Below are 26,671 nucleotides of genomic sequence, written 5' to 3'. Positions count from 1 at the left end.
AGGGAATGGAATTAGGAATTAAAAACAAACAAGCTGTGCACAATTTACTTCTATTATTATTTAAATTTCATATTGAGTTTAGCAATTGTGAAGTGAGTTACCCTCTACTTGGCATGAAACTTTTAGAACCTTTAAAACAATATATATATATATATATATATATGAGACATTATAATGATAATAAAAATTAAAAAACATACCTATGTACTAGAAAGAAATATTGTATTCTGTTTAATTTTGACAGAATTATTTTTATTAAAATACACATCCATAAGCATCGTTTTGGTCTCTTGTCATTCTTTTGTGGATGTACTGCTTTTGAATGATGGTGATTTGAGGTTGACTGAAAAGTTAAAATATGTCTATATCTACAGTACCAGTCAAAAGTTTACTATTTTCTACATTGAAATAACACACATGGAATCATGTAACTAAAGTGTTAAACAAATCAACATATATTTTAGATTCTTCAAGTAGCCACCCTTTGCCTTGACAGCTTTGCACACTTCTGGCATTCTCTCAACCAGCTTCACCTGGAATGCTTTTCCAGCCGTCTTGAAGGAGGTTCCATATATGCTGGGCACTTGTTGGCTGATTTTCCTTCACTTTGCGGTCCGACTCATCCCAAACCATCTTAATTGGGTTGAGGTCGGGTGATTGTGGAGGCAAGGTCATCTGATGCAGCAATTATACATGATCCCAAATGTGTTATTTCATAGTTTTGATATCTTCACTATTATTCTACAATGTAGAAAATAGTAAAAATAAAAACCCTTGAATGAGTAGGTGTGTCAACTTTTGACTGGTACTGTATATATGTGAGAACTTTGGTTCCAACTGTGATTGGAAGGGGCTTGCACCTGTATGGTTGAGGAACAGAATATGCAGGAGTATAGCATGTGGTAAATGGCTCACTAGAGCCCCCTACTGGACAACCACTATTAAAGCTATGTAAATCAGTATTCAACTTTTTAAAAATGTATTTAACTAGGCAAGTCGGTGTCGTGTCTTTGGCATCATTAAATGAAGACTTTTCGTTTTTATCAAAGATTCTCTGTAATTAGTATTACGCGATTAAACTGATTAATCATGTAACTGTAACTAGGAAGTCGGGGCACCAAGGAAAATATTCAGATTACAAAGTTATAATTTCCTAATATAACCTTTCAGATATTTTCATATCTGATCAATAGTCTACTGATTAATTAATTATTTATTTTACCTCACGTTAGTCTCATTCCAAACGTCGTAAATTGTTGGTTATCTGTACGAACCCAGTCTTCACTATGAGTCATCCATACATCAATTGTCTTAAATCATTTATTTATTACTAAGTAATTCACAGAAATGCATAAACAAACAAAGTAAATATGGTTACAAGAAATGATAGGAGAATGTGCCCTAGTGGACTAAACCGGTATCGCGGCTTGGTGGACAAAAGGGGAAGTGGGGGTCAACTGAGATGAGACACTACAAAGTTGATTATTATAACAATTGAAATACTAATCCTTTGCACATGAACGCTCACTCATTCGGGAACAATTGCAATCAATATATATATTTACGCTCAGTGTGTCTTGATCGCTGTTGAAAAGTTAGTTTCTGTTGGAAAGTTTCTGTCCTCTGTGGTTAGAGTGGATAGTTCAGAGTGACATTCATTCGTGTTGTTGTAGAATGGATGTTTCGGCGGTTGTCGTTCTTCGCGTTCAATGATACCGAATTCCTAACTGCAGACTAGTAATTAATATCAAAGACTTGTTCTTATTCTGTCGGTATCGATAGTCTAAGAGTTTAACCACGTGGTATGGTTAAAAGATTCAGCAGTCTGCTCTCAAACCTTGGCCCTCTCGTTATCGAGGTAAGCTGGTCTACTGAGAATTTCTCAAAGTTGGGTTTTATTCAGAATTGCAGAAAAGGGGCTGTCCCAGGATGCCTGACCCTAACTGGGCTCATGGGCGGTCCTCTGATTTAGTTCAACTCAAAAGGGAATTGGAGTTTCCTTTATTAAACAGTCCAAAATCACATTACACAATTTTACAAACAGTATCATACTCACTCATTCATCTTATACAACAATTAGATGTAAACCTCATATCTGAGTCTATTATATAAACAGCGTTATGGTAATGTGGCCGCACTGTCTCCCATGAGCTTCCCCAAGTTGTAACAAATGGACCAGTTCCTAGCTGGATTCTTAACCGATCTTTTATACCTTCTCCGGAACGTAAACGTTGTTCGGACCTCAAGTTCTGTGAGGTGGAAGAAATTCCTTTGTTCTCTATGAAACTTCACTCTATCTCTATACTGTGTGGCCATAAGGCAGGGTCTTCCCTAGGAATTTACGACCTCACTGACCACAGCAGCCTAGTTGTAGGGGGCAGGGGCTTACTGTACCCAAACAGGGCAATGTCATGACATAGTTTAAGAACAAATTATTACTTACAATGATGGCCTACCACGGCCAAACCCGGATGGCACTGGGGCAATTGTGTGCTGCCCTATGGGACTCCCAATCACAGCTGGATGTGATGCAGCTTGGATTCGAACCAGGTGACGCCTCTTGCACTGAGATGCAGTGTCTTAGACCGCTGCGCCATTCGGGAGCCCAAAACTAAAGAGCAAGTGGAGAAATTATGAATTGATGAAGCACACTTGTCTATAAAATATAATAATGTCTTCCCCATGCAAACTTTTCATCTGGTGGTGCTAATGAGAGAGGGTGTGATAGAATATACAGGTTGAGCCTCAAGATGAGGGGTACTGTGGTCTGTCTCCACCTAGTGGTAAAATACACTCACCAAAAAGATTTAGGGTTTTGAAACTGCAGTAAAGTGCAGTAACTGTAGTCGACTGGTATTTTGGACGCAGTAATTGCAGAATAACTGCAGTTACACTGAAAATTTACTGTAGTAAATAAAACGTATTTTAGATGCAGCATACTGCAGTTATACTGCACTCTGACTGCAAGTTTTTGTTCGTAAGGGCAGAAATGGAACCAGTAAAACAATTGGGAAGACAGAGCAAGTATATTTCAACTGCAGTAGATACAGTAATGGTTTTACATCAATTATATGTTGAATATGTTAGGTATTGGGAAATGAACAACCGGGCTAGGCAAAACTAGGGATAACCAAACAACATCAAAAGCATAGGCAAAATGGACTAACACAACTGGTTTAGACAATAGTTAGAGAGCTTTTTTTCATGAATGAACAAGAAGTACAAAGGAGGAGGGGGGGTTGTCAATGGGCTAACACACTATAGTCCTTCTCTAGGATAAGACTTCTAGGAACTGAAGGGTCTGAGGAATGGATCCAGAACGTCTCTCTCGACCTCCGCTTTTGTGTTTGCTAACTTTTACAATTCCGAATATAACTCACAAAGCGAGTGACCTCCCTTTGAAATGGAGGGCCATTCACTTTGTGTGATTATTCTGATGAAGGCCATTGTAGGCCAAAACCTTGCTTAAATAAAACAAAAACATTTTTATGGTCAGTGAATGTTGTGCCGTTTCCCTTGCAATACATATATCACAAATGCATGGGAGATCAATTATTTCAATTAAGCTTTTGTTTCAGGCACTAACCTGGCTACCTTCTGAAAACCATGGGTGCAGAGGAACCCACAAAGAGCAAAAATATTACTCAGTTCCATAAAATGGAAAGGTCTGCATGCTCTTTTAATTAATCTTCATAACTTGCAGTTGATCATCACAGCCTTTACAGCATCACTCCACTGCAGTGGATTAATCAGATAATAGGTTATTTTGTTGATATACTCTTGTCATACTGTGATTTGAAACATGGAAATATGTTAGAAAATCCTCAGTTCTTAGAGATATTTGCAATGTTCTCTTGGTGCCATATTTACTTGGTTTTGGGAGAGGATGATCGATTTCTGCTGCAGCCAGTGAGTGAGAATTACTGAATGATGAAAGTAACCACATAAACATAAAGGCAGATAAGGCGAGGATGTTGAAGCGTGTGCGGTAAACATTGCTGAACAGTTGGAACGAGATTGTAACCATGAAGAAATCCAATCATGTCGTGGTTTATACAATGTAGCTTATAAAGTGTATACTGTGCCACTGGTAGGAAAAGTACCCAATTATCAAACTTGAGTAAAAGTAAAGATAACTGAATAGAATATGACTCAAGTAGCCTAAAAGTGAATAGCTGTAGGGGAGTACTGATAGAAAAAGACACATATACTTCTCTCATTCTTGAATACACTCTAACACAACGATACAAACATTCATTGTTGAGTCTGGGACATTTTTAGTGTCTGAGATTTAATATAAACATCCAGAGTGATGGGCAAGAAGGACATTGACATTATCTGGTTTTGCAATCACGTCTTGCCCTTGTGAGCACTAACTGCAGCTATACCAGCAGTAAATAATCATCCTAAATTAATCAAATAATGTCACAGGAAATGAAAACGTCTATGGGAGGGACACTGTTATATCCTCCACAATTAGAGTTAATGACCCACAGGGGTCGCTGGGGGTTTGTATTGGTGGTGGTAGTGCCTGTGCTATTGGTGTGGGTCGTGTGACTCACATTTGCTCAATGTGGGCAGCAGCTTTTGGAATGTTATGAGACGGGACACACAATCAGAGAGAGAATAAGTCAGTCAGTCATTTTCAATTTGTATTTGTTGAATTAGGTTCTGAACATTATTACATTCTGTATTGGATATTTGTTTATTTGTTATAAGCACATACAGGTAACTGACAAAATAATGGAAACACTTGAGTAAATTAGGGATACAAAGTGTAGAAGCACCTGCTTTCAATATACGTGTGTGTGTGTGTGTGTGTGTGTGTCACCAGATCTCATCCCAATTGAACACTTGTGGGAGATTCTGGAGTGGCGCCTGAGACGGTGTTTTCCACCAACATCAACAAAACACCAAATTATGGAATATCTTGTGGAAGAATGGTGGCGGTTCCCTCCAATAGAGTTCCAGAGACTTGCCAATCTATGCCAAGGCGCATATAGATATATAAACTCTGAAAAACACCAAAAGAATGAAGCACAGGGTCCCTGCTCATCTGCGTAAACGTGCCTTAGGCATACTGCAAGGAGGCATGAGGACTGCAGATGTGGCCAGGGCAATAAATTGCAATGTCTGTACTGTGAGATGCCTAAGACAGCGCTACAGGGAGACAGGATGGACAGCTGATCGTCCTCGCAGTGGCAGACCACGTGTAACAACACCTGCACAGGATCGGTACATCCGAACATCACACCTGCGGGACAGGTACAGGATGGCAACAACAACTGCCTGAGTTACACCAGGAACGCACACAATCAGTGCTCAGACTGTCCGCAATAGGCTGAGAGAGGCTGGACTGAGGGCTTGTAGGCCTGTTGTAAGGCAGGTCCTCACCAGACAGACCTCACCGGCAACAACGTCGCCTGTGGGCACAAACCCATCGTCGCTGGACCAGACAGGACTGGCAAGAAGTGCTCTTCACTGACGAGTCGCGGTTTTGTCTCACCAAGGGTGATGGTCGGATTCGCGTTTATTGTCGAAGGAATGAGCGTTACACCGAGGCCTGTACTCTGGAGCGGGATCGATTTGGAGGAGAAGGGTCCGTCATGGTCTGGGGCGGTGTGTCACTGAGCTTGTTGTCATTGCAGGCAATCTCAACGCTGTGCTTTACAGGGAAGACATCCTCCTCCCTCATGTGGTACCCTTCCTGCAGGCTCATCCTGACATGACCCTCCAGCATGACAATGCCACCAGCCATACTGCTTGTTCTGTGCGTGATTTCCTGCAAGACAGGAATGTCAGTGTTCTGCACATGGCCAGCGAAGAGCCCGGATCTCAATCCCATTGAGCACGTCTGGGACTTGTTGGATCGGAGGGTGAGGGCTAGGGCCATTCCCCCCAGAAATGTCAGGGAACTTGCAGGTGCCTTGGTGGAAGAGTGGGGTAACATCTCACAGCAATAACTGGCAAATCTGGTGCAGTCCATGAGGAGGAGGTGCACTGCAGTACTTAATGCAGCTGGTGGCCACACCAGATACCGACTTACTTTTGATTTTAACCCCCCCCCCCCCCCCCCCCCTTTATTCAGGGACACATTATTCCATTTGTTAGTCACATGTCTGTGGAACTTGTTCAGTTTATGTCTGTTATGTTCATACAAATATTTACAGATGTTAAGTTTGCTGAAAATAAACGCAGTTGACAGTGAGATGACGTTTCTTTTTTTGCTGAGTTTAGTAGCCTGTTCAATTGTGCATCAATAATTCAGCATAGCAAGTTTGTATGAAGGTCTGGTTATTAAATGGGTAAATAGTTCAATAGTAATATGCTCTAAAACGCTCTGTTGACAAACACACTTTGCTGCCCTGTTTCCAATTGTCCACATGGCTGTGAGAACCTATTCAAGTAAGTCAATACATTTTGAAAATGTAAAAAAAACTGTATAATTAGCTAACTAGCTAATGTTACAGTACAGGCTAACTCAAATGAGCTGCTAAATGAGGTAACTTAGCTAGCTAGCCAACTTGACATACTGTATAGATAGATAGCTAAGTTAATGAAATATCACCAGCTACCTAACTAAATATTAGCTAGCTATCTTGATGTATTTATCACTGTAAAAAACAAACTCCAAATGCATTTGTAGGTAGCTAGCTAACAGCCATGGAGGAGGGTGAAAGGATAACATCAACATTAGTAGTTCCAACTTTCAAAGGCTACTCTGGATAGGGTAGGTACTAGTAACATAATAATAATAATAACTAGTAACATAGATAATAGTAACATAATATTCAGTGCAGTGTAATTTGAGTATAATGAAGTTTGTTTCTTGCGAGGTTTTCTGTCCTCGGATAAAGAAGGCTATGAAAGCCTGTCTACAGATGAAGAGGTCCCAATGAAGAGCAGTGGTTCTCAGTCCTGGTCCTAGGGACTCAAAGGTGTGCACATTTTTGTTTTTGCCTTAGCACTGCACAGCTGATTCAAATGGTCAACTCATCAAGCTTCAAGTGGTATTTATGTATTCATTTGTGACACTATATTGTTTGTCCTCGTGTGTCCGTTCATGTTTTTCAGCATAAAGTACTCTGCAGCCACTTAGTGTAGACACCAGATGAGGCCAGACACACAGATTCATGTTGAACACTCTTTAACTACCTTATTTTCTCAATAACAGTCTCTCTCCTTCACTTCATCCCTCTCTCCCCTTCTCCCTAAATCCTTTAGGTTATATCAGCTGTGTCGGTGAACCCCTTCCGCATCTGAACTGGCTACACAGAGGGCACAGCATGACCATAGGTGAGAGGTCACTTGGTCAGGTCAACAGGAAGTATTATTAAAGAGATGCTTTACATTGAAATACAGATAGAGAAGCAGTAGTCCCAGAGTTAATGATCCAAGGTCAGTTTTGCATTTCACCTCCTGATAATTATGATGACTGAGTGTTAGAATATTTTTTTTAAACACAAGGCTTAAACATGCTTATTCTTTCTCTCCATTGGTCTCTCGTCTGCAGGTATGTTTTGATGTGAGAGAGGACGCCAACCCCCAGTCCCGTCATCGCCACCTCACCCACTCTTAAGATAACCTTCGGGTCGACTGGGAGCCCAAGGCTGGTTAGGAGACACCACTAGAGACACTATTATGTAATTGTGATGAACTGAGAGAATATTAGGGTAGCACTGTGACTCATGAATCATATGCTGCCTTCCCTGCTCCTATGTTCTTACCTCTTTCCCTTTCTTTTACACCTCTCTCGCCACCTCTTTCTTCCTCTGTTTTTATAATGCACAACAGATGAGCATTGAAGTAAAGATATATTCATAATATTTATAATGCATGTATTTATAACACTTGGATAATGAACTTCCAATAAAGCATTTCACATTCTCTACTGGTTGAAATTAAGTCTCTCATTTGATGAAATACTACACCTATTCTGTGTTTATCAGATCAATGCAGATTAAGGAAATTAGATATCGAAATGAACTGGTTTTAGAGTATTTACATGATGCATAGGATGTGTAGTGTACTGTTTTTTTTAATTATATTTCTGTATATATGAATTACAAATCAGCCTTTCACTAGTTAAGTCATGTTTCTAGTCTATTGCATAGTTACAATGTGTAACCATTGATGTCCGAGGACCAAGATTGGTAAACACTGTTGAAGTGTATAATTGTAATACATACATGCAGACACAGCATCATTCAAAGACTGGTATTTGATACTCCTGGTATTGGATATGACTGAAAAATAATCTCAGACATTCATACCTGAACTGCACCGTTATTTGCCTAGGTAGAGTACATGATCAGTGAATATATTAAATGTACATGCTACAATGTAGGGAATCACATGCATGGTAATAACTACATGTATATACGACTTGCATCCTTGGCACAAAGTTATATTATAATCTACTCAACCAATAAGCTTCATTGTCATTCAGACGACTGTTTTGAAGTTGATACAACTGGCTATGATTGCCGAGGTTCATAGCTAAATTCTGAACTAATATGTATAACAAACGTTTTAGGGTCCATACACAGATCGGCTACATAGCTAACTACACATCCATTGGCATACAGGTATTTTTATCCTCCACTGCACAATAAGCAATAGTTGGCTTGCTACGTTATTTCATCTATCTGCATTGCATGGAAAATATAAGCAAGGCAAGCTTACAAAATTGTACATTCAATTTACAGTAAATGCTTTTGCTAGCTAGATTCTTTACATCCACTGTTTCACAAGACGACTGCCTGATTTGCTGGTTGTTTCAGGAGTCCCTAAAACATTAAACAACCAGCATTACAATTTCATACTCATGTCACAACACCCATAAAGCTAGCCAGCTAACTTTAGTTTGCTAATGTTAGCTCGTCAGTTAGCTTGCTAAATCGCGATTTTCGTAAATTAACTTTATGATAAAAAATATGTATAATCCTTTGTCTCGACATTAACATATTCCTGTCAACTGTTCATTTTTTTCATGATTCGTTATGACGTTATAATCACTTACATTTGCTTCCATCCTAGTATTTTTGTCAGCCATCTTTGCTGAAGAAAGTCTCCAGCCTTGGGTCGCATAGCATCAAATTCGTCATGGGAAACACTCGATATGATTGGTCATCGCCCAGCGGTCGCCGCTGGTGATTTGCATAAAATTGGGAAAAGTTTATTTTTCACCACCTTCCCACCACCCGAAGGTCCCCCGCTCTCTCCGCTTTCCTTCCATTGAAATGAATGGGAAGCGGTGTTTCACCACATGCCATCTTGTGCTAGTGTACATGGGTCGTTAATGTGTTGTGAAATCTTTGTATAATTCTCTTAATTTTTCTGGACCCCAGAAAGAGTAGCTGCTGCCTTGGCAGCTAATGGAGATCCATAATAAATATTAATACAAAATACAAATACAGTTGTGTCAAGTTGGCTGGATGTCCTTTGGGTGGTGGGCCATGGGAAACTGGTCCACCACCCAAAGGGAAACTGGGTAACACATGGGAAACTGTTGAGTGTGAAAACCCCAGCAACGCAGTTCTTGACACACTCAAACTGGTGCACCTGGCACCTATTACCATATACTGTTCAAAGGCACTTAAATCTTTTGTCATGCCCATTCACCCTCTGAATGGCACACATATACAATCCAGGTGTCAATTGTATGAAGGCTTAAGAATCCTTCTTTAACCTGTCTCCTCTCCATCTACGAATTAAAGTGTATTTAACAGGTGGCATCAATAAGGGATCATAGCTTTCACCAGGTCAGTCCATGTCATGGAAAGTGTATATAAAACACAGGAAAATCATGTTTTTGACTGCACTGGGCCTTTAAAGCATATTGAGAAAGAGTGAGTGAGAGAGAGAGGTGGGGCAAGGCCAAGGGTAAAGGATTCAGAGTGAATTAGGCCTATGCGACCACAAAAAAACATCTGAGTATTGTATTTTTTTTTAAATAATATTTTATTATAATATGTTATTTCACAAACAGCATATATGACATTCACAGTATTGTACACCCTGACCCATCAGATTCATATAAACACTTTGTTCCTCTGTTTGGTTCCCGGTACTCAAAGAAATAGAAATGTCCTCTCCAGGATTCTCATATACAAATAAAAATACAAGAATAAGAAAAATACTCTCCATATTTTACACATTTATAAAATGTTCTTTTCCAACAAAATCTCCCAGTGAATCAAAAAAAATCCCTTGTTTATATAATTTTTCATTTGTATCTATACATATACAATTACATACATGAAAATATTATTCGGTACAGTACGTGGTAGCTTTTCTGTTATAGATGAGTGCAGATTTCTGTAAGTAGATTAAAAGACCATACTGTATCTGTGAAGGTGATTCTCTTGTATTTTCTACAAGGATGTCCAAGGACTATGTACTTGTGTTTCTTGGTTTATAAAGAGAACAAGCTTTAAAAATGCATCTTATGATGACCTCTTTCAATAGATAATTGCCCCTCCCCTCTTATCAAAGAGAACATCTTCATTCTCAGGTTAATTCATGTAGTGACCCATACAACTGCAGCTCAGTACCAGTGACCCATACAACTGCAGCTCTAGTAAAACAATAACGACCAGGCCATAGGAGGTCTTCATGCTCTGCTGGTTTTGTTGTGTCTTATTGGTCAATTCAATAATCTAAGTCAACATTAAGATGGGGAGTTAATAAACTCGTGTTATTCCAGTGATATTCCAGTTGGTTCCAGATTGAGTGCTGACCTACAGCTACATCATGTCCATGTAAAACACAATATTGTCCTTCTGGTGTGGTAGGTCATCTGATGCTCCTGCTGTCTGTGATTCACTCCAGACATAAAGACACAGCCAGAAACAGACACAGCCCATCAACTAGCCTGGAGGTCGTGGGCATTGCTAACTGTGAGGGCCGTCAGAGTTTTCCTTCAGTCCAGTACTAACAGAGGGTCAGGGGGCCCTTGTGTTCAGGAGTAGTGAGGGTCAGAACCAACAACCATAAGCTTGGAGTTTTTTTTTTAACCCCCTTTTTCTCCCAATTTCAATTACGATCTTGTCTCATCGCTGCAACTCACTTGGGAGAGGCGAAAGTCGAGTCATGCGTCTTCCGAAACATGACCTCCTTAACACCCGCCCGCTTAACCCGGAAGCCAGCTGCAGGAAACACCGTTCAACTGACGATCGAAATCAGCCTGCAGGCACCCGGCCTGCCACAAGGAGTCGCTAGAGCGCGATGAGCCAAGTACAGCCCCCCCGGCCAAACCCTCCCCTAACCCGGGCGACGCTGGGCCAATTGTGCACCGCCCTATGGGACTCCTGGTCATGGCAGGTTGTGACACAGACTGGGATCGAACCCAGGTCTGTAGTGATGCCTCAAGCACTGCGAAGCAGTGCCTTAGACTGCTGCACCACTCGGGAGGCCAAGCTTGTAGATTTTAGACCGTCTGCCTCCCAGCTCTCACTGCAAGATGATACCCAAAGCCTCAAAAGTAAGAGGAACTCTCTCCTTCTTCCCTCTCCATGCTCCTCTGGTTTAGATATCAAGAAGGGAGTTAATTGTATGAACAAGGTCCCAATGTGCAGAGCTCTAGGCTTTTCAAACATGAAAGGAATTTCCTTATTTTACACAAAAACACGGCAGTCACAAGTGGGCCTGTAGACAGCTGGGTCTATAAGAGGCCGTGACCTTCTGGAGCAACAGCACTCCATGTTATTTCTGTTGTGTTCCCCTTCTGTCAAATTTTCAGGGGAGAGAAACCTTGTCCTGAAGGAAAATGGAATTGGTTTCTCTAAAAGCAAGATAGCAAGTCTGCCAGGGAAATTCTCCAGGATCTAATGTTTCATGCTGGGACCTCTGTAACTCCAAGCAACCCCTGACTTCACTGAAGCAGATACTATGAGAGAGGAATACAAAGCCAAATCACCTGACTATGTTTAAGATTAGGCAAGTGTTTGGTGGCTGTAAAGTAAATAAAAGACGGTGGTATTCTCTTGAAGATGGTTCTGAGACAGATTCAATTGTTAGATATACTGCTATAATGCATCCCCATTCCCCACGTCAGTGTGTAAACGTTGTCACTATCTGAAAGTCAAATAAATATGATTTTACCTCTACATCGGGAGACAGAGGACCATATTTCCCTCCTATTTCCTATACTAACACCATGATGATTAACAGCCCCATTACATATTTTCCTAGAAAAGAGTATGATATGCCATAACTTTGTGTATTGAATTGTAGTAGGGATGTTCAGAAGGGACCCATGGATCAAAGCACACATTGTAAAAGCCTCACTTGACTTTGTTGTGTTGTGTGTACAGTAATACCATGACATTCCTCCTGGGGATGAGCAGAGGAAGACCGGTATGTTTCGAGATGTGCTGTATGTGAATCCAATTCACAATGACTTCTAATCAGAGGAATAAAAGCTAAGACTGTCTATTATATTGAGAAGATATTTGAGTGAGCACTAACAATGGAAATACATGTCCTCAAAGATGGGAGGCGAGATCAGGTGGGACCATTCTAGCCAATAAGCGGGCAGACGCGTGTGAACAACAGACCATAGAGATAGATAGAGGACTCTTCTTTGTATTTGTGCCACCATAGGCTATTTAAAGTAGTACATTTTCTTCATTGGCTTATTGCCTCCAACTCAAAAAAATCCCAACCCAATTGACTACTTTAAAATGGTGGAAGCCCTCAATGGCAATGTCCATGGTAAAACGGGTTATATCCATGAAGAGTCCTCTATCTATCTCTATGACAACAGGCACTTCTCCGATATAAAGTCGTTTTTGGGTAAGTTGCCGAAAAGCTACGTGCGTCCACATATATCAGTGCATTCGTAACAACCTAACCATTACGAAATTTCTATTAGATAAAATAAGCCTCACCTAGCAAATTAGCAATTGCATTTTTTGATGACCAAATTCAACCCTCTCATGCACCTTCATACAAAAATTCCTCACTTTGTGGGCTTATTTTCGTGGACAGATTTTGTAAAACCTCCCGCGTCGCCTATTCCTCTCTGATAAAAGCTATTGTCAGCTAAGCAGGCGAACAACCAGCAGCACAGCACAATCAGCAATGATTGTCACAGTCACAGAAGAGAACACACTGTTTGGACATGCTGAGGAAGTATTGCAGAATGCAGGAAGAGCAAGAGAAAAGGGCTATGTTTGTTAATGTCCCACACAGACAGACAGACATAACATTTCACATTCTGTCTGCTTCTCCTGCCAAACTTTACCTTTGCACTGACACCCAACGACACTGTTTAGAATTGAAGTGAGAGGTGGTCTTGTTTGAAAGTAAAATATAAGTGATAAAAATAAGGCGAGTTGTGCGGAAAGCCGTAAGGCACTTCCATTATGGTGGTGGTGACAGCGATCATCATGTGTTTTGTAGTAAGTAGGCATCAGGATTCACACTACACTGACCACTGAGTTCATTACATGATGACTGCTGGTTCCACAGTGTTTAGTTGCATGGAATACACATCAGATACTTTTAAGGTAAAGCCATCATCATTGCCTTTATCATTGTTGTGAGTTGTTTTCTGTTATGAGGTAACAATTAAAATTCTTGTTTTATGTTCAGATAACGTTCATATGTTGATTTTCTCCAATTGTGCATGTTTAGTCTTCTGTTATTAATGTCCGGGTTTTACAGTGTGATGATGTTCCCATCCTCTCTCATGCTCTCCTGGCTGCTGCTGGTCTTGGTGGGGCTGCCGTTGTGTGTAGGGGTGGTCAGGGAGCTCAGGGAGGCCTTGCTGTCTGACAGAGAGCCGCTGCTGGGCAGGGACATGCTCTGGGGGAGGGGCCGTTGCCCCAGTGACGAGGACAATGGAGACTCTCTGTGGCTGCCGTTACCGTTGGACACACAGCGATGGGGCAGGTAAGGTGGCAGGCTGTCAGTCTCAATGATAAGGTCTCCATCTCCGTCCTCGTCGCTGTCGCCCTCCGCCACGCTGTTACTGTTGCTATGGTGACTGACACTCTGAGAGGCAGTGCTGGGGGCTGAGTCATGGGAGAATGCGGAGCCTACGGATCCAGAGGAGCTGTTCCCCCCTGCCGAGACCCTGCTTGCCCGGGGCACCACGTTGTTGCGCTGGTTGGCCGGCTTCACCGTCACGATCAGGTTGTGGCTGTTGGCCACCATCATGTCTGTCACCTGGTCCAGAGACTTGCCAGCCACATCAATGCCGTTGACCTCCAGGATCTCATCGTTGACCCCCAGCAGGCCTGTGCTCTCAGCCAGGCCTCCACGCACCAGCCGCGAGATGAAGACACCAGGCACCTTCTCCACGCCATGAGGTGTGACCCGCATGCTCACCCCGTCCCGAATATAGAAACCCAGGGGCTTGTGGGTACCGTGCTTGTGCAGGCGGACACGCCGGTGTGTCTCGGGCAGGATGTCGACATCGATGATGGAGGAGATCTGGCGGAAGTCCTGGGGAAGGCCAATCATCAGGCCTGGTTTGGTTTTCTGCTGTGCCGGGCGCAACCCTGCCAGGCCTTTTTTCCTCCTCTGCAGGGAGTTGGTGGCAAATACCACAGGCTCATCCACATCTACAGGACAGAGAGAGGCACAGACAAAAGCCATGTCAGACAAAGACATAAAATGACAAGGCAGCACCAGGGTCTCAGTTCATTCCAAATATGGACCATCAAATAAATGGTAGTATGCTCTGAGACAGTAAGGGCATTATGTTCAAGATGTCAACAGCTAACCTAGGGGTAAGACATGGGTTCAATCTGGTCAGTTGGAGAGTAAAAAGAAGGGAAACAGCACAGGTTTTAAATCGCCTCTAATCTTTTCTAATGCCAACCGTCTGTCTTTCCGTGTGTAAACCGTCAAACCCTAACTTTAAGATGTGGAGAAAGTTCACCTTTCAACTCTCAAGAAGGAAGTCTCATTTCCCTACTATACAAATACACCTATTGATATAGAATGCAGTGGTCTCACTTTATCCTGCTGTATGTTTCTTTTGGCTTTTCTCTGGGAGATTCGTTAAGATCAAATATTATGTCAACCATAGAGGCCCTGTGAAGTTATATAGTCATTTCTATGATGTCAACAATCTGACCTGAGATTTTCAAAAACAGTTGGTCTCTATTCCACTGTTTTCATAGTTACCACTCCCAATACCTCTTAACCCATTTCTCCTCTCTGTCTCTGTCTGTCCATCCCTCACACACACACACACTTTTCCCCCCTTTTTTTTCTCCACCTTTATTTAACCAGGTAGGCTAGTTGAGAACAAGGCTAGTTGAGAACAGTTCAACACATACAACAACACAGAGTTACACATGGAATAAACAAAACATACAATCAATAATACAGTAGAAAAAGTCTATATACAGCATGTGCAAATAAGGTTGGATAAGGGAGGTAAGGCACTAAAGAGGCCATGGTGGCGAAGTAATTACAATATAGCAATTAAACACTGGAATGGTAGAATGTGCAGAAGATGAATGTGCAAGTAGATACTGAGGTGCAAAGGAACAAGATAAATAAATAAATAAATACAGTATGGGGATGAGGTAGTTGGATGGGTTATTTACAGATGGGCTTTGTACAGGTGCAGTGATCTGTGAGCTGCTCTGACAGCTGGTGCTTAAAGCTAGTGAGGGAGATATGAGTCTCCAGCTTCAGTGATTTTTGCAGTTTGTTCCAGTCATTGGCGACCAAAGGAAGAATTGGCTTTGGGGCTGACCAGTGAGATATACCCGGTGGGTGCTGCTATGGTGACCAGTGAGCTGAGATAAGGTGGGGCTTTACCTAGCAGAGACTTGTAGATCACCTGGAGCCAGTGGGTTTGGCGACGAGTATGAAGCGAGGGCCAGCCAACGAGAGCGTACAGGTCACAGTGGTGGGTAGTATATGGGGCTTTGGTGACAAAACGGATGGCACTGTGATAGATTGCATCCAATTTGTTGTGTAGAGTGTTGGAGGCTATTTTGTAAATGACATCGCCGAAGTCGAGGATCGGTAGGATGGTCAGTTTTACGAGGGTATGTTTGGCAGCATGAGTGAAGGATGCTTTGTTGCGAAATAGGAAGCCGATTCTAGATTTAATTTTGGATTGGAGATGTTTAATGTGAGTCTGGAAGGAGAGTTTACAGTCTAACCAGACACCTACAGTCGTGGCCAAAAGTTTTGAGAATGACACAAATATTAATTTCCACAAAGTTTGCTGCTTCAGTGTCTTTAGATATTTTTGTCAGATGTTACTATGGAATACTGAAGTATAATTACAAGCATTTCATAAGTGTCAAAGGCTTTTATTGACAATTACAAGAAGTTGATGCAGAGTCAATATTTGCAGTGTTGACCCTTCTTTTTCAAGACCTCCGCAATCCGCCCTGGCATGCTGTCAATTAACTTCTGGGCCACATCCTGACTGATGGCAGCCCATTCTTGCATAATCAGTGCTTGGAGTTTGTCAGAATTTGTGGGTTTTTGTTTGTCCACCCGCCTCTTGAAGATTGACCACAAGTTCTCAAATGGGATTAAGGTCTGGGGAGTTTCCTGGCCATGGACCCAAAATATCGATGTTTTGTTCCCCGAGCCACTTAGTTATCACTTTTGCCTTATGGCAAGGTGCTCCATCATGCTGGAAAATGCATTGTTCGTCACCAAACTGTTCCTGGATGGTTGGGAGAAGTTGCTCTCAGAGGATGTGTTGGTACCATTCTTTATTCATGGCTGTGTTCTTAGGCAAAATTGTGAGTGAGCCCACTCCCTTGGCTGAGAAGCAACCCCACACATGAATGGTCTCAGCATGCTTTACTATTGGCATGGCACAGGACTGATGGTAGCGCTCACCTTGTCTTCTCCGGACAAGCTTTTTTCCGGATGCCCCCAAACAATCGGAAAGGGGATTCATCAGAGAAAATGACTTTACCCCAGTCCTCAGCAGTCCAATCCCTGTACCTTTTGCAGAATATCAGTCTGTCCCTGATATTTTTCCTGGAGAGAAGTGGCTTCTTTGCTGCCCTTCTTGACACCAGGCCATCCTCCAAAAGTCTTCGCCTCATTGTGCATGCAGATGCACTCACACCTGCCTGCTGCCATTCCTGAGCAAGCTCTGTACTGGTGGTGCCCCGATCCCGCAGCTGAATCAACTTTAGGAGACGGTCCTGGCGCTTGCTGGACTTTCTTGGGTGCCCTGAAGCCTTCTTCACAACAATTGAACCGCTCTCCTTGAAGTTCTTGATGATCCGATAAATGGTTGATTTAGGTGTAATCTTACTGGCAGCAATATCCTTGCCTGTGAAGCCCTTTTTGTGCGAAGCAATGATGACGGCACGTGTTTCCTTGCAAGTAACCATGATTGACAGAGGAAGAACAATGATTCCAAGCACCACCCTCCTTTTGAAGCTTCCAGTCTGTTTGTCATGCTGATTGAGTTTGAATGAGTGATCTCCAGCCTTGTCCTCGTCAACACTCACACCTGTGTTAACGAGAGAATCACTGACATGATGTCAGCTGGTCCTTTTGAGGCATCTTTTTGGGGGATTCAGTTCATTTGCATGGCAAAGAGGGACTTTGCAATTAGTTGCAATTCATCTGATCACTCTTCATAACATTCTGGAGTATATGCAAATTGCCATCATACAAACAGAGGCAGCCGACTTTGTGAAAATTAATATTTGTGTCATTTTCAAAACTTTTGGCCACGACTGTAGGTATTTGTAGTTGTCCACATATTCTAAGTCAGAACTGTCCAGAGTAGTGATGCTGGACAGGCGGGCAGGTGCGGGCAGCGATCGGTTGAAGAGCATGCATTTAGTTTTACTTCCATTTAAGAGAAGTTGGAGGCCACGGAAGGAGAGTTGTATGGCATTGAAGCTCGTCTGTAGGTTAGTTAACACAGTGTCCAAAGAAGGGCCAGAGATAAACAGAATGGTGTCGTCTGCGTAGAGGTGGATCAAAGAATCACCAGCAGCAAGCGCGACATCATTGATGTATACAGAGAAGAGAGTCAGCCCGAGAATTGAACCCTGTGGCACCCCCATAGAGACTGCCAGAGGTCCGGACAACAGAGCTTCCTTGCGCTGATTGAGAGCAGAGATTGCTGGGAACAGGAGAACAGTACTTCAGAACCTGCCCCAGGGGTAGTGGGGTATGTGTAAGGACACAGTGAGGATTTCCATAACTCTCAATCCCTACTGAGGGGTCAGAGGTTGTGAAACAGAATCAGATTGCATACCAGTCAGATGAATCACCGCTTCAGTCCCCACTGTTTACATTAAACAGACAAGACAGCCTAGCTCTATCATCACACCCACCTGACACATTCTCTGGTGTGACAGAAATAAACAAATGTGTTGTTTTTAGTGCTAGCTGGCAGGTAGCAGCACAGGGAGGAACCACTCAGGGCTCTGTTCTAAATGTGAAGCGACACTTGCTGGGGAGGAGAGAATATTTTAAGTTATTTTTAAACTGCGGAGAAGGATGTGCTGTGTGATCCTGTTTCTCAGAAAGACACGGAGGAGAGGTCTGGATGTGGTTATGTGGAGCACTGCCTGCTGAGAGGGTGAAACATAGAAAGTCATCAACACCTTAGAGAGGCCATGGCAAAAGAAAGAGAGCTTTTTCCACACCCTGTTTGGTTAGAGCTTTGGGAGATCACTGTATGACTAATGTGTATCATGGAGGATGCAGTGGATATGATCCTAACATTCAACACTGGTAAAAGCACACTTAGCTAGTGGCTAGTAATTGCCAATAGGTTTTATGGATGACAACAAACAGATTTGACCAAAGCCACAGGCTGTTGTATGAAGGGATGGATCAAATTGAGATCTCATGTATATCCAGGCTCAACTAGAGGGCATGAGACATAACAAGTGGGTGACAGTCTGGCCAGACTAGCTGTGAACCCTGACCTCAACACTATAAAGTGAAAACAATCTTCTGGTCACAAGAAGAAAAGCTCTTCCAACGTGGAGAATAGACAGAAAACCCAGTATATTCACTGTATATACAGTATATATGCCAATACTATAAACATTTGCCAGTTATGGAAAGTGTACAGTTTACAATTATCTGTATGTTTGTCTTAATAACATACAGTTGAAGTCAGAAGTTAACATACACCTTAGCCTTAACCTTAACATTTAAACTCAGTTTTTCACAATTCCTGACATTTAATCCTAGTAAAAATTCCCTGTCTTAGGTCAGTTAGGATCGGCACTTTATTTTAAGAATGTGAAATGTCAGAATAATAGTAGAGAGAATGATTTATTTCAGCTTTTATTTCTTTCACCACATTTCCAGTGGGTCAGAAGTTTACATACAATCAATTAGTATTTGGTAGCATTGCCTTTCAATTGTTTAACTTGGGTCAAACGTTTCAGGTAGCCTTCCACAAGCTTCCCACAATAAGTTGGGTGAATTTTGGCCCAGTTCTCTTGACAGAGCTGCTGTAACTGAGTCAGGTTTGTAGGCCTCCTTGCTCGCACACGCTTTTTCAGTTCTGCCAACAAATTTTCTATAGGATTGAGGTCAGGGCTTTGTGATGGCCACGCCAATACCTTGACTTTGTTGTCCTCAAGCCATTTTGCCACAACTTTGGAAGTATGCTTGGGGTCATTGTGCATTTGGAAGACTCATTTGCGACCAAGCTTTAACTTTCTGAATGATGTCTTGAGATGTTGCTTCAATATATCCACATAATTTTCCTCCCTCATGATGCCATCTATTTTGTGAAGTGCACCCGTCCCTCCTGCAGCAAAGCACCCCCACAACATGATGCTGCCACCCCTGTGATTCACGGTTGGGATGGTGTTCTTCGGCTTGCAAGCTTCCCCCTTTTTCCTCCAAGCATAACGATGGTCATTATGGCCAAACAGTTCTATTTTTTTCATCAGACCAGAGGACATTTCTCCAAAAAGTACGATCTTTGTCCCCATGTGCAGTTGCAAACCGTAGTCTGGCTTTTTAATGGCGGTTTTGGAGCAGTGGCTTCTTCCTTGCTGGGCAGCCTTTCAGGTTATGTCAATATGGGACAAGTTTTACTGTGGATATAGATACTTTTATACCTGTTTCCTCCAGCATCTTCACACGGTCCTTTGCTGTTGTTCTGGGATTGATTTGCACTTTTCGCACCAAAGTACGTTCACCTCTAGGAGACAGAACGTGTCTCCTTCCTGAGTGGTAGGACGGCTGCGTGGTCCCATGGTGTTTATACATGCGTACTATTGTTTGTACAGATGAACGTGGTACCTTCAGGTGTTTGGAAATTGCTCCCAAGGATGAACCAGACTTGTGGAGGTCTACAAATTTTTTCTGAGGTCTTGGCTGATTTCTTTTGATTTTCCCATGATGTCAAGCAAAGAGGCACTGAGTTTGGATGTAGGCCTTGAAATACATCCACAGGTACACCTCCAATTGACTCAAATTATGTCAATTAGCCTATCAGAAGCTTCTAAAGCCATGACATACTTTTCTGGAATTTTCCAAGCTGTTTAAAGGCACAGTCAACTTAGTGTATGTAAACTTCTGACCCACTGGAATTGTGATACAGTGAATTATAAGTGAAATAATCTGTCTGTAAACAATTGTTGGAAAAATTACATGTGTCATGCACAAAGTAGATGTCCTAACCGACTTGCCAAAACTATAGTTTGTTAACAAGAAATTTGTGGAGTGGTTGAAAAACGAGTTTTAATGACTCCAACCTAAGTGTATGTAAACTTCCGACTTTAACTGTACATGTTTGTGTGCCTGGGTGGGTTTAACTCAAGTGGTTGTTTGTGTAGTTCTGTTTGTGTAGTTCTGTTTGTGAGTGTTCCACAGTCCTCACAGAGCTGTAGGCAGCCCTGCCTCCCTCCCTGTCCACCTTCATTAGTTTTATTGTCTGGACCCCCACAGAGAGCAGAGCAGCCTCTGTTATTAAACCCACTCATAGGCTGGAGGAGGCGGGCTGGAGGGTGAGCCCAACCGGAGAGCACGTGGGGGGCTGGGTCAGGAGGAAGGGAGGGATGGGGCCCAGGGTTACAGACCAGGAGGGTTGGGTCTGCTCAATGATCTATAGTAGGTGTCAATAAAAACAATTTTTAAAGAGCCTGCAGTACAGGGAGCACTGCAATACCTTCTGAATGATGCTTCCTCTGCACTGTGCACAATATCCCCACAGAGAGAATGCCAGAGTTCATTACAATGGTCTGTAAATGAGTCTTGACATAACAGCTAACTCACACAGACATGCAGGTTAACATAGATTGAGGGGAAGACCACAGCTACTGTCTATAGAGGAAAGGGGGAAATGCCTGCTACTAGAAATAACCCATCTGGAGTAAAATGTCTCTGTAACATCCAATTTCCCCTTTTTCTAAATTTCAATATCTACTTCTCTTTCCCGCTCTCTCCTTCTCTCCCTGGTGTCTGTGTGGTTGTATCGGTACACAGTGTAAGCATTGCCAGCCCTGGGGTCTGTGTGGTTGTATCGGTACACAGTGTAAGCATTGCCAGCCCTGGTGTCTGTGTGGTTGTATCGGTACACAGTGTAAGCATTGCCAGCCCAGGGGTCTGTGTGGTTGTATCGGTACACAGTGTAAGCATTGCCAGCCCAGGGGTCTGTGTGATCTATGAGTTCTTCTACTGGGCTGAGCTGTATTATTGACCAACTGGGCTATAATGTGGTTTAATGGTGAGTGAGATCAGAGGCTAATGTGCAGAGTGGCTAGCTACAGAGATACTGTCTCCCTTGTGTAAATGTCTAAGTGTGTGTGTGTGCCTGCATTAGTGCCGATGTAAGGAGGAACCATTGAAACCATCCCTTCACCAGGTCCTGTACCATCTATACTCCCACTTATCTTACAAAGGAAAGAACAAACACACATTAAAAAATGTACACATTTCTAGGTATACCTGTATGCAGAGCCTGTATTATACACAGACAGCTTGGAAAATCTTTGCCCTGTGGTGAGGGGTTGTGGGAGTCTCCAACACATTCCAGAACAAACTGCTCTGATCTCCTAGCAACGTATTCCCCCTGTACTTCCCTCACTATATCAAATGAATCAACTACCCTCCTCTCTAGATCATGTGATCGCTGTAGGCTACTCCATGAATCACCTGACTCATGTTATACACTGCATTACGTTACTGCAGCACAGGAGAGAGTAAATACCTGTTAATAACCAGCGTCAGGAGGCCAATTCACTTCTGAATAACCGCTGACATTTTACATATCCTTGAGCATGTTGAGTTTAATACAATCATTATTTGCAACAAAGCTGGTATTATTATAAAGGTGAGATTGCTGCATGTGAAAATTAAGACAAGGTAGTCACTAGATTGAACCACTGAGAAGGGCTGAGGTGGGTGGGTTCAGTAGCACTGGGTCTTAGGGGAGGACACTGCAGTGAAGCCAGCAGTGGAGAGATGGGCTTATAGTATTCATGACTACCACAATTGGAAATAACTATAATACAGCTAGTCGTCTGCAGCCTTCAGGCATAGACACTGCTGATCCTCTCAGACCTTTTAGACATCTCAAACCTCTCCCACTGGATCCTATAGAAATGCTGCTTTACCCCACTTCCCCAAGAGCCTCTCTGACTCTCACACACAGAGGACAAGGAGCAGAGGGGTTGAGAGAGTGGGAGTGTGAGAGAGAGAGAGACACAGAGAGACCCATCAATTTGCATCCTGCCCTTGTCTAGCCTATAGTGACAGATCCCTCTGTGCTGCCATCCATGCTAACCTGGGAGGGTGTCCCCAGAGAATTCACTGTGTCCCTGTCCTCAGGACCTGGGGGAGGGGGTTGGTCTCCCAAGGAAAGCTACACAGAGAGGTGTGTATTAAGTATCTATGGGTATGGAGTCAACATCTGTCTCTCTGCTCTGCCATAAGCAGGTTATGCTGTCTCTTTCAAATAAAATAGGGTGAAAAGGGCATTTGAACTGGTTTAGTTTGCCTCCATTTTGATACAATGCCTTCTTGTCTATACTTCAGACAGACATGCTATTGCAGAATATGATAGCTTATTGACAGTGGAGTTACACCTCCGTACTGTGTTATTGCAGTGGAACAGCTTATTGGTTGTGAGTTTGCACTTCATAATGCTGTGTTATTGCAGAGTGGAACAGCTTATTGACTAGCTATACATCACAATGACAGGTTATTACAGAATGACAGATCTCACTGACTGACTGACTGGCTGGCTGCAGGTGTTGTAAGGCTACTGAAATCTAGTCGCTTATTTCTGACCATATATACAAATACTAAAAATCTCATGCATTTTTCTGCAGCACCGTTAGCCTTTTTTCTATTGTTTAGGACCAGTTGGCACTACTCTGTATTGAGTGAGAACCCACCACAGCTGGGATAAGTAGTGTTGAGTTTAGCACTATTTAGCTGTCTGGTTTCCTTTGAGGAAACAGCTAGCTGATTTCACGCTCTAATCACAGACAGCAATGGTCCAATGACTTAGTAACTGTTCCGTCACATCACATAAATCTGACTGGGCGAGTCCTGCCTTCGGGGCAAACATAGGCACTACTACTCCCTCTTGCCCTGACACCAGCCATGCTGGTGGGTTGTTTCTTCCTCACCCTCATTGTTCTTGTCTCCTTCATTCTAGATTATGAAAACGATCATCACCATGAACACGGGTCCCACTCTGAGCTCATTGTCCTACCCTGGCTGTCATGCTGGCCCAGGCATGCTTTCACATGAATTATTCCAGAGTGAGCAGGACAGGCAGTGGAATGGAAAGCATGGCCTGGCAGAACCAGGAAGCCCCCGTCCTCCAGGGTAGGGGGTTTGAGTGATGGACACCTGATGCTGCCAGCAGGAAGCAGATCAGAGTACTGTGGAGGCATCTCTTTGGCACCACATCTCCTGGATCCCCTTACAACGTCTGGCCACTGTCCGCATTGCAGCGCTGCTCCAAGAATAAACTATTCCTGTAGCAACATTCCAACAGCTGAGCTCTGTTGTTCATCAATGTTCAGATAGGATCATCTTTAAAAATGTTCTCCAAATAAAGATCATATATAGGATCCAGGAGTTATATTAATCCTGTGATCTAACTAGGAAAAACTCTAGTACTTTAGAGTTTTTTCCTGGTCAGGGCCTGTATCCACAAAGCATCTCAGAAAAGTTCCTAGGAATCCTGTTCAAACCTGTTTTAAAGTGGCAATCAGCAGTTGAAAAAAATGATAGTGTCCTCCCTGTCCAAGTTTCAGTAAAAAGCTGAGGGATGGGGCTGGAGATGTACAACCACTCTCAAATTCATAGGCAGAGCTATGGATGCAAGGACTGACCATCCATGATATCAACATTATAGTTCCAACCATGTTTTGAGGCTATATTGTGTTTCACGAGATATTTACAAGTTGTGTTTTTCAAGCATTAATGGGTACATTCTAAAAATGGATGTAGCAACTCCAGATTGCCTCTTTAAGACAAAAGAAACCTCCCAGCTCAGAGTAGGTTTTAGGATGATCTTAAGATAGTGCTCAGACAAACTCTGAGCCAGGAGGAAAATCAACTCAGAAAAGTTTATCTCAGCTGGTAATCACGACAGTTTGAGGTACTGCAAAGGAAAGATAGTGATGACGCTCATTGACATTGTTTTAATGAAATGTGAAATGTATAGCACACTTCGACAAACCATGGTGATTGTGACTGTACATCAATGGTAAAACATTTGATATAATTTCTGACTGACACAATCACTTTGCCTACTCTTAATTCTTGCCTAATTTGTTGGCGTGCCTAATATATCTTTTTTGGACCAATTCTGATATTTTAAATAATGTGATAGGCATATGAATCATATATTATATAAACGAATACAGGCAACACAGTATCAACACACAAAACACTTCTATTCTGATTGAAAGACACTGGATGACAACATAGTTTGTTAGTGGAGCAGCAGATCAGATCAGCAATCACGTGCTGCACGGGAGGCCGGATCAACAGTAGACCACGTACCTGTGTGTGTATGTGTGTACTGATCAGTGGGACGTAACTAATGGGGCTTGTCTTGGATTACCCTTTAAAATTGAGGGCAGCTCTTATCCCATCCCAGGATTATTACTGGGGCACAGACACAAGGGGGACCCACTCCATACACCACAAACACTGGGACCTGGTCTAGCCGCTCTCTATATAAACCCCTCTGCTCTATATCCTCCCCACCCTGACAGGACTAACCCTGATCACACTAAGAACCTCTGGAAACTGGAGGATGGAGAACTATAGCTTTCACAATACAGTCTCAAACACGGCATCATTAATATAGATGATCCTCCCCCCCCCTGTGTTTGGGAACAGGTAAAGGGATGTTTACAGTTGAAACTTCTCATTAGTTCCATGTTCCTTTGTCATTTTGGCAGCATTCTATTCTTGTCTTCTGTACCACCTGCTGCTGCCTATTCCCTTACAGTCTGCTGTTTCATGTGTATGTGACAGTGTAAACACTGAGCTGGATCATAAGACAGTATGATGTCACCATCAATATGAGCTGAGTCATCCTCGTGGTAGGCGTACTGTAGTGTACATACGTACACATTCCATTCAGAATCCAAAAATGGACTGTAGACAGCTGCCAATACCAGCAAGCATTCTTAAAACCCTCAAACAATGCCCACACCTTCTCTCTGACCTCAGCAGGCAGCACGCTCAGACTCACAACTGTCCCTTCAAAGGCCCTCTCCTCCTCTAGCCTCTGTTTCTATTTGTGGGTGCTGTTTTTACACATCCATACTGCTAGTCTCTGGAAAGAAACACATCTGAAAAGGACTGTCCTGCTATATATGTGATGCTCAGTAAACCACTGGCGCTTAGATTGAAGGTCGGATCACAAACCACTGAAATAAGACCAAAAACAGTCATGCCGTATGTGGAAGGAATTTCATCTTGTAAATCTGAGTGGGAAACTGGAAATTGAAAACTCTACTTTACTCTTTTACACTACAAAGTGGTTTACAGTTGCTCGATTGTTAATGTTAAAATCAACTTGGTAACTGCACCTCTATATCAACTAGTCAATATTGCCCAGGCAACCGGTCAACAGCCCATGGTCATACTGCCCTGTATTCACACCGCTGACAACCTATTGACCCTCAGTGGCATTGGGCATCTACCCACCTACCACGCCAACCTGTGGTTGGTAACATCCTGTTTCCACGCCTCCAGTGTACCCGCTGCATGCCAGTACATTCCTGCCAGTGCCTCCACTCCTTCCCCAGCCTCTAGAGACACAAAAATGTAACAAACAAGCAACGCAAAAGGCTGGCTGTTTCACAGAAACAAGAAATCACAGCAGCTCTCAGAAATCTCAGAGGCTGAAATACATGGAGAATGACTTGGCTAGAGAAGACATTCAGAGGCTGCCCTAAGTAACAGTGGGTGATCTTCTGATCTGATATGGCATGTAAAACCCTGCCCAGGCACATAACAGAGAACCCTGCCCAGGCACATAACAGAGAACCCTGCCCAGGTACATAACAGAGAACCCTGCCCAGGTACATAAGAGAACCCTGCCCAGGTACATAAGAGAACCCTGCCCAAGTACATTACAGAGAACCCTGATCAGGCACATAACAGAGAACCCTGCCCAAGTACATTACAGAGAACCCTGCCCAGGCACGAGAACCCTGCCCAGGTACATTACAGAGAACCCTGCCCAGGCACATTA

General features: G+C 42.9%; 1 protein-coding gene across 1 annotated transcript in view; it reads right to left on the bottom strand.

Annotated features, from left to right (window-relative positions):
* Positions 1 to 13,665: 13,665 nt before the first annotated feature.
* Positions 13,666 to 26,671, bottom strand: part of LOC120066676 (partitioning defective 6 homolog alpha-like) — a 42,409-nt gene continuing 29,403 nt past the window's right edge. Inside the window, exon 3 of the mRNA XM_039018110.1 lies at positions 13,666 to 14,573. Within this exon, the coding sequence (XP_038874038.1) occupies positions 13,666 to 14,573 (908 nt within the window). The remainder of the gene's footprint in view (positions 14,574 to 26,671) is intronic.

The sequence above is a fragment of the Salvelinus namaycush genome, chromosome 21, assembly GCF_016432855.1.
Source record: "Salvelinus namaycush isolate Seneca chromosome 21, SaNama_1.0, whole genome shotgun sequence".
NCBI classification, from domain to species: Eukaryota; Metazoa; Chordata; class Actinopteri; order Salmoniformes; family Salmonidae; genus Salvelinus; species Salvelinus namaycush.
Note: the sequence above shows the minus strand (reverse complement) of the source record. Positions and strands in the feature narration are given on the sequence as shown.